Source organism: Athene noctua, chromosome 24 (genome assembly GCF_965140245.1).
Source record: "Athene noctua chromosome 24, bAthNoc1.hap1.1, whole genome shotgun sequence".
NCBI classification, from domain to species: domain Eukaryota; kingdom Metazoa; phylum Chordata; class Aves; order Strigiformes; family Strigidae; genus Athene; species Athene noctua.
In genome coordinates, this window is record NC_134060.1 from 2866361 (window position 1) to 2874158 (window position 7798).

General features: G+C 60.1%; 1 protein-coding gene across 1 annotated transcript; it reads right to left on the minus strand.

The window, feature by feature from the left end:
• Window positions 1–132: 132 nt before the first annotated feature.
• Window positions 133–6153, minus strand: YARS1 (tyrosyl-tRNA synthetase 1). Its single transcript, XM_074926050.1, has 14 exons — window positions 6084–6153; window positions 5911–5975; window positions 5469–5615; window positions 5178–5353; window positions 4815–4944; window positions 4392–4472; window positions 3967–4059; window positions 3627–3762; window positions 3319–3404; window positions 2749–2884; window positions 2295–2389; window positions 1963–2156; window positions 1685–1826; window positions 133–743 (listed from the first exon to the last, which is right to left on the minus strand). The coding sequence occupies exons 1-14, from the start codon at window positions 6097–6099 to the stop codon at window positions 633–635; spliced, it is 1608 nt and encodes a 535-aa protein (XP_074782151.1). The 5' UTR covers window positions 6100–6153; the 3' UTR covers window positions 133–632.
• Between the last annotated feature and the right edge of the window lie 1645 nt (window positions 6154–7798).

A 7798-nucleotide genomic window follows, 5' to 3' on the forward strand; every position in this document is an offset into this window, starting at 1 on the left:
ACGCAGACCCCCGGCGGGCTGGGGTCTGGTCCCCACTGCCTGCAGGGGGTGGGCAGAGGGCTCGGGCAGCCCTGAAACACTGGAGCAGATCCGGGTGCCCCCCCCAGCACAGACAGGCACAGGCCCCTGCACTCATCTCGATATTTTATTGGGGTTTACGACAGACAGATGGTTCCCGAGTCAGTGTTTAAGGCCCACGGGTGGCTCCTGGCCCAAGAGCAGCACCAGCAGCGGCCACAGCCCTGGGGGGGGGTGGTTCAGGCAGGCCAGGGGTTGGGGGGGGTCTGCCCGGCTGCCAGGCAGCTGCCCCCAGCTCCGTTAGCAGCAACACAGGTTTGAGCAAGCAGCCTTCCCTTTCTGCCCCCGCTGGTGCCATCCCAGTGGGGAGCAGCAGTGTCCAGTCCGCGGCCCAACTGGGAGCGAGCCGATGGCCACAGCGTAGGTCCCTTCGGTGCGGTGCCACCACCGGTCCCCAGAGCTGGCCCACAGGCTGCAAATTCAGTCCCAGAGCCCCCGCAGGGCTGCGCCCCTGGCCCGGGGCGCTGGGGAGGAGGTGGCAGGGACCGGGACGGAGAGCCTGGCTGAGGGTGGCGGGGGCCAGGCGCAGGCACGAGCAGCGGCTCTGGCCCTGGTTAGCTGATGCTCCCACCCTTCAGGCTTTTACAGGAGACTCGCCCCAGCTTGGTCAGGAAGTTTCTCTGTTTCCACTGGGCGACACAGTCCTCAGAGACACGGAAGTCGGCCTGGAGAGCAGAGCAGGGCAGGCAGGGTCAGGCCTGGGCTGCCAGTGGGGAGGTTTCACAGAACCCAGACTCATCCGGGTTGGGAAAGCCCCTGAAGCTCCTCCAGCCCAACCATGACCCTCCCCCTGACCGTTCCCAACTCCCCCAGATCCCTCAGCGCTGGCTCAGCCCGACTCTTCAACCCCTCCAGGGATCCCGGGGACTCCCCCCTGCCCTGGGCAGCCCATTCCAACGCCCAACAGCCCCTTCTGCACAGAAATCCTTCCTCAGAGCCAGCCTGACCCTGCCCTGGGCAGCTTGAGGCCATTCCCTCGGGGCCTGGCGCTGGGGCCTTGGCTCCAGAGACTCATCCCCCCTCTCTGCCCCCTCCTGGCAGGGAGTTGCAGAGGGCCAGGAGGTCTCCCCTCAGCCTCCTCTTCTCCAGACTGAACCCCCCCAGTTCCCCCAGCCGCTCCCCAGCAGACCTGTGCTCCAGACCCTGCCCCAGCTCCGTTGCCCTTCTCTGGCCACGCTCGAGTCATTCAATGGCCTTTTTGGGGTGAGGGGCCCAAAACTGAACCCCCCCATGGAGGGGCGGCCTCACCAGTGCCGAGCCCAGGGCTCAGATCCCTTCCCTGTCCCTGCTGGCCACGCCAGTGCTGACACAAGCCAGGATGCCATTGGCCTTCTTGGCCCCCTGGGCACACTGCTGGCTCCTGTTCAGATGGCTGGCAACCAACCCCCCCAGGTCTCTCTCTGACTGGCAGCTCTCCAGCCACTCCTCCACACTTGTCCCCTCCACGGCTTTTCTGACCGTAGCAAACACAGGAACTGAGCAGCAAACAGCTAATTTGGGGTCACCCAGAAGTGGGGACCTCCATGGCCCTAAGCACTGCCCCACTTGACACCTGGAACCCCAGCTACTCTGAGCTGTGGCCCAGCCCCCTGGCGCAACCCCTCACCTGCAGCTTCTCGAAGACCTTCTTCTTCGGCTTGAGCTCGTCGTCGGGCTCGCCGCCCTCGTAGCCCTCCACATAGACACGCTCCCCAGCACAGCACCCGGCCGGCGGGTCCAGGGGCTCCACCTGCCGTGGCTCCCCGAGGCTGCAGCAGTGTGTGGAGGAAGCAGAGTCACCCCAAGGTGGTACCCACACACCCCTCAGCACCACCAAGCTCTGGGGCAGGAGAGGGGGGTCCAGAGCCCCAGGGCAGGTACAGCCCCAATAGCCCCCTCCCTCACCTGGAGGCACACAGCACCATGCCCTGCGACTCCACACCCCTCATCTTCTGGGGCTTGAGATTGCAAAGCAGCACCACCAGCCTGTCCTGCAGCTGCTCCTTGGGGACGAACTGCACCAGGCCACTGACCACGGTGCGGGGCTCAGGCTCGCCCACGTCGATCTTCTCCACATAGAGGCTGTCAGCATCCGGGTGCTGCCAAGCAGAGGAAGGTGAGGAGCAGGGAAGGGGACTGGGGTGGCAGAGAAGAAGGGGACAGACCCCCCCAGCATGCACCGAGTGTCCCTGTCCCCACAGGGAAAAGTTGCTCCCCTCTCCCCGTTGCACTTGTACCTTTTCCACACTGATCACTTTGCCAACACGGATGTCCAGCCGGGATGGGACCACGGTCTCTGGCTCTGAGTTCTTGGTGCCCTTCTCTGCAGGCTCTGCGGTGAAAAAGGAACAGTCATGCCACTCAGCATGAACCCAGGGAGCTGGCCAAGCCTTGGGGAGCTCACAGTGACCCCCAAAGGCCAGTCCTGGGGCCTGCTGAATTCCCTGTTTGTCTCTACACCGGAGAGCACAGTCCCTCCTCCACTCTGCTGGCCTCTCAAGCACCAGTGAAGCGTAGTGGCATCCATCTTCTCCAGGGCAGGCTAACAGCCCTGGCATTGGCCTTTCCTCACCCTTCCCAATGCTCCCCAGGGCTGCTCCCAAGAGTTTCAGAACTTCTCTCTAACCTCAGCTCCTGGAGGGATTCTCTCCCACCCAGCCCCACTCCCCCGAGCTCCCAGCACCTCCTTACTGGCTTTGGAGGGGCTGGGATACGCCGCGTTGGTCAGCTTCTTCAGTTCTGGGCTACTGAATTTCTCTCTGATGGGGTCAAGCAGTTTGTTCAAGGCCACTTCCACCGAGTTCTTCAGGTCTCCAGGATGCACAACCTGTATCACGACAAACAGACGGGTTCCTGCGTCGTCTCCTCCAGGCCAGAGGTAGGAACTGGAGACCAAGCAGGGAAGGGAGATGAACCCCAACCCTCCGATCTCCCCTCAGACATCAGAGCTCTCTTCTGGACGCTGTTACTTACAGCCTCAGCTGGGAACAGCTGAAAACAATTAAACTGCTGCTCTGTTCCAGGACGTGGCTGACATGGTCCTGTCCTGCACCAGGACAGCTGGTGCCCCACATCCTTCACCCATCCTCTCACCTTTGGGGTCTCCTGGTGGGGAGCACCCTGCCACCCTACAGCCGCTGGGCCACGCTGTGCTCCACACCTCGTCCCAGAGCAGATTTCCATCTCCTGCTGCTGCTCAGAGCCCTCCCCCAGTGCTCTCAGGAGCCTCCAGGACAGGGTTCAGTCCCTCCCGGCACTAACCTGCTCAGCAAAGTCTTTCTCCAGGGCGTCATAGGCTGTGTAGGTTTTGTTGCCTCCCCACTTTTCTTCTCGCAGAACCACAAACTCTGCAACACACCGATTTTAAGGCTCAAATTAACTCAAGCAAAGACATACCCGCTGCTCAGTAATATAAACCACCCACCCCACTTTGCCCAAGAGCTGAGGGGGACCACAGCAGGGGCTTGGGAGGGGGCACTTAGGGGCAGCCCGCTTCAGGGGACTCCCATCCCCTCCTCTTATCCACAGGAAAAACGAGTCCCAGCGCCCGAGCGTGGTGAGCCCCTCACCTGACTTGAGGGGAAAGAGGACGTGCTTGATGAAGGACAGGACACCGTTGTTCTCCACGTTCCCTGGCTCACAGAAAGCCTTCTTCAACTTCTTCTTCACATCCTCCTTGCGGTCCAGAAGATCAATCTTAGAGTCCTGCAGGAAGACATTTCTGCAGCCCTTTACCCAAACTCTTGCTCAAAAGATACAATTCATGCTGGAGTTGCTGCAACTTCTTCTTAGACCCCAGTGTGAGCAGAGAGAGAAGTCACCTTCTCTTGGGGTGCAGCCTCTCTGCCCCCAGCCATTAAGCCATCCCTCTGCAGAGCCCCTGACCACAGCCACCGTTCAAGGACCAACCTCTTCCGACGAGCTCATTTTGCTGCCTGTCAGGCCAGGAACCATGGGGTTCATCAAATGGACGCGCTTGGCATAGCCCAGGGAAGGAAGGTACTAGGAAAAAGTAAGGAGGCAAGTCGCTGACAATCTTCTTCTGAAGATCAGCTTTAACTCACAATCCCTGTTTGCTCCTGGCTCCAGATTAACTTGGGGACCCAGCATAACGGGACTCAGAAAGCTATCGTGAGTTCGCAAGGCACGGAAAGGCACAGCCAGGGATGCCTGGCAGCACACCGGGGCCCTGCGGACCACTATAGCAGCAGCAAAGAGCACTGCAGTGCCAACCGAAATCCCAGACACACTTCTCCCAATGGATTAGTGAGTGTCTGAGCCCTGCCCCAGGCACCAGCACCGCAGAAGGCTCAGAAACCTCCCCCATTCCTGACCTTCTCTGCAAAGGTGAATATCTTCCTCTGATCGACTCCTCCAAACTGTGCATCGACCTTGAGGTACTCCTCATCCAGGGCCTGCGGAAGGACACACACAGCCTTGAGGCTGCACACAAGAATCCACCTCCAGCTGTGCTCAGCCTTCAGAGATCCTGCCTGTCCCTCAGGACATGCCCAGCCTCTGCCAGGCACTCCCGCCCTGGGAAGGATGGAGCTCTCCGCACTGCCCGCTGTCCTGCAGCTGGCCGGAGTCACTGTAAAAGCAGCTCCGTGCTTGGGTTCTGCTTTGTGCTGCTGCCAGGTGTAATACTGGGGTGGAGTACAACGACCTTGGCATTCAGCCTCACGTGTCCCTGCGGTCCTGGCTTTGCCCAGCACCTCCCTGGCCAAAAGGCTCTGCCGACCTGCCTCACCACGCACCTGCAGGCCGGGGTAGAGCAAACCACTCAGCAAGGGATGCTCCACCTGCTTCACCACCTCTGCTCCCGCCTTCTTCGCGTCGTGCTGCGTCACCACGGACGAGAGGCGGTACACATCCAGCGTGTACTCCCTGCGGGGAGGGACAGCACTGTCAGCACTGGCCAAGGGGACATCTTTTAGAGCTGCTTCACACAAATTCTGGTTCTGGCCACATCAAGAGGAGCCAAGGCCTGGAGGCACCTTTATTTTGTTCCCTGAATGACAGTGCCTGGGAGCAGGCTCAGGAACAGGGCAAGCTCAGGAACAGCAGAGCCCTGGGTCAGGTTTTCCCTTCCCAAGAGGACCAGGCGCCTCAGGACTCACTTGCTGAGCTGGTAGTCAGTGCCCCGGACAAACTTCAGCTTTTCCAGGGGCACCCCAATGCTCTCCAGCATGGCTTTGATCACGTTCTCGTAATAGCGGGTGCGCAACTCCAGCAGCTCCCAGGGGGCCTTCATGTTGTCTAGGTAAGCATGGAGGTCAGCAAAGAGTATCGTCACCTGGTGCGGAGGGGAGCAGAGTCAGGGCCACACGAGTAAGGGGAACTGCACGTTCCCATCTGTCAGCACGGTGACAGAGTCCCGCAGGGTCCGAGCTCCCAGCCTGGCCCCGTACCTCACACCCTGCCTTCAGGAAGTCTGCGATCTTGGACATGGGCACGAAGTAGGCCACGTGCGGCTTGCCTGTGGTGGCGGTCCCCCAGTAGATCTTCAACTCTCGCTCCTTCAGGATGGCCATGAGCTTATCCTCCCCCAGCACCTCCTGTGGAGGGCCAAGACACACATCTGGCACAGCTAGGCCTCCCCGGGAACACGCGGGGGTGGCTCCGGGAGGACGCGCGCAGGACAACGGCCTGCCGAATAGCTGAGCCCCAAGCCGCGCCCCGGCTTCGGCCCACCCTGCCTGCAGCACGTCCCCGGGGCTCCTGCCGGGCCCAGAGACTGACCCGGGCCCCCTCCGCTACACCCAGGGCCTGCTCCGGCCCCGATCCTCCCTCCCGGCCTGCCTCGAACCGCCCCCCTCAGCCTGCGGCGGCCCCAATCCGCCCCCCCGGTACCTGCAGGTTGCGGGTGATGAGGTGATACTTCTCCTGCGGGCCGGGCGCGGGCTCCATAGCGGCGGCTGCAGAGAACGAGACAGCGTTACCGGAGCCACCAGCCCCCCGGGAGCCCCCCGAGGCCCTGCCCGGTCCCGAGGCCGGCCCGGTCCCCCCGGCCCATCCCCACCAACCTCCCCCGGGTTGCATCAGCTCCGCTCGGCGCTCGCCTGTCGCGCCTGGACGTCACTTCCGCCGCGCGAGCGCCGAGCTGCCGATGGGGAGGGGGCGGGGCCTCGCTCCGCCAATGAGGCGGCGCGGCGCGCGCGCAGGGAGGGGGCGAGGCCGTTCGCGCCGTTAAAATGGCGGCGGGTGAGCGCGGCGCCGCCTGTTCCGCCGCCAGGCCCGGCGCGGCCGTTTGTCTTAGTGCAGATTTTGTTTATTTTTTTTGGGTTCTTTTCTCTTTTTTTTTCCCGGCTCAGGGGGTTCCTGGGGGCGGGTCTGGCCGGGGGGCGGGCCTGGGCTCCTCCTTCAGGGCGGCCTCGGCCCCGCGCAGCGCGGTTATGAGCGCGTTGGGCGGCCCGGGGCGGTGCCCGAGGGTTGGGGAGCTGGGAGCGGGCCGCTGAGCTAGAGTAGGCTCGTGAGCAAGAGAGGGGCGAGCTCAGGGAGCTGCGGAGGTGGAACGCTGGGATTTGCCGTTGTGCTCTCGGGGGAGACGAGAGCACGATCCCCATCTCTGGAGGTTTTGCCTTGTCAGAGATGGGGTGGGCAAATGATGGGGCTGAGGGGACTGGTACCCTGTGCCCTCTGATTATTTTCTCTAGCGTTTGTGGCCTGCTCGCCATTCTCTTTTTCAGGGACAGAGCCTGGAGCAGTGCAGCACTGCAGGCTTGTGAGATCAGTGTCAGGCTGTGGGGAGTGGAGTGGGCAAGGTGGTCAGTCTGTGAGCTCTGGCAGAGATGTGTTTCTCAGTAGCTTTGTCTTTTGATCTCATTGTTTATTGAAACTGTGCTAGAAACCCTCATAAAGGTGTGGAATTCTCCCGAGAGCCTTTCTTTGGCAGCCCCCAGGCAAACGGCCCATCAATGGCTGGTGGTTTTGCAGTTAGGGGTCAGCTCACTCCAGTGTGGTCTGACCATACGAGCACCAGTGCTGGGGTGAGGGACATGGTGAGAGGATGGCAGCCTTGTGTGACATCAATTGAAAAGCCATTTAACCTGTTCTGAAGCATTACCCTGGTGTAAATCCTTGAACAGCCCCCAAATTCAACACGCTTTTATGGGAAATAGCAGGGGGCTCTGTCTGGGCTCGTACATCGTTGGTTGCATAGTTACCAGAGCTCTGCTTCCAGAATCAGCTGACGGAGGGCTGAAAGTACAGACCCAGCGTAGGTTGTCGTTAGGTGAATTGGGAAGGTCACGGCAGTAAAGAAACCATTCCATTGTCTGCAAGCTGAACATGTAAACATCTCCAAATGTACTTTTTGTAAGCCAGTTCCAGCAAAAAGACTTAAACTGTTTGGTTCCCTTTCAAGTCCTTATTGGTTAGGAGCTAGATTATCAGACTGCTACACTCTGTAGGACTGAATCCATGTTTAATTTGTTTTTATTTGCCTTTTGTTTCTCTTTGAAGCACTTAAGCACTTGTAGCTAAATAGCAGAACTCCAGGCAAGTACTGTCTAGTGAGGACTACGTGTGACTCCATATGCTCTTGTATAGGTCACGTATGTGCATAAGTGATTCCCGAGGTATTTTCTTTCTTCAGTGTGGCTACAGCATTATTCTGAAAGTGCTAATTTGTGTTATTTGGACAGAATGACAAGAAGTAGCAGAACTGCCTGGTTTTTTTTTCTGGAGTAGGTAACCCCCCCCCTTTTTTAAAGCAGAAAGTCAAAGCAATGGAAAGACA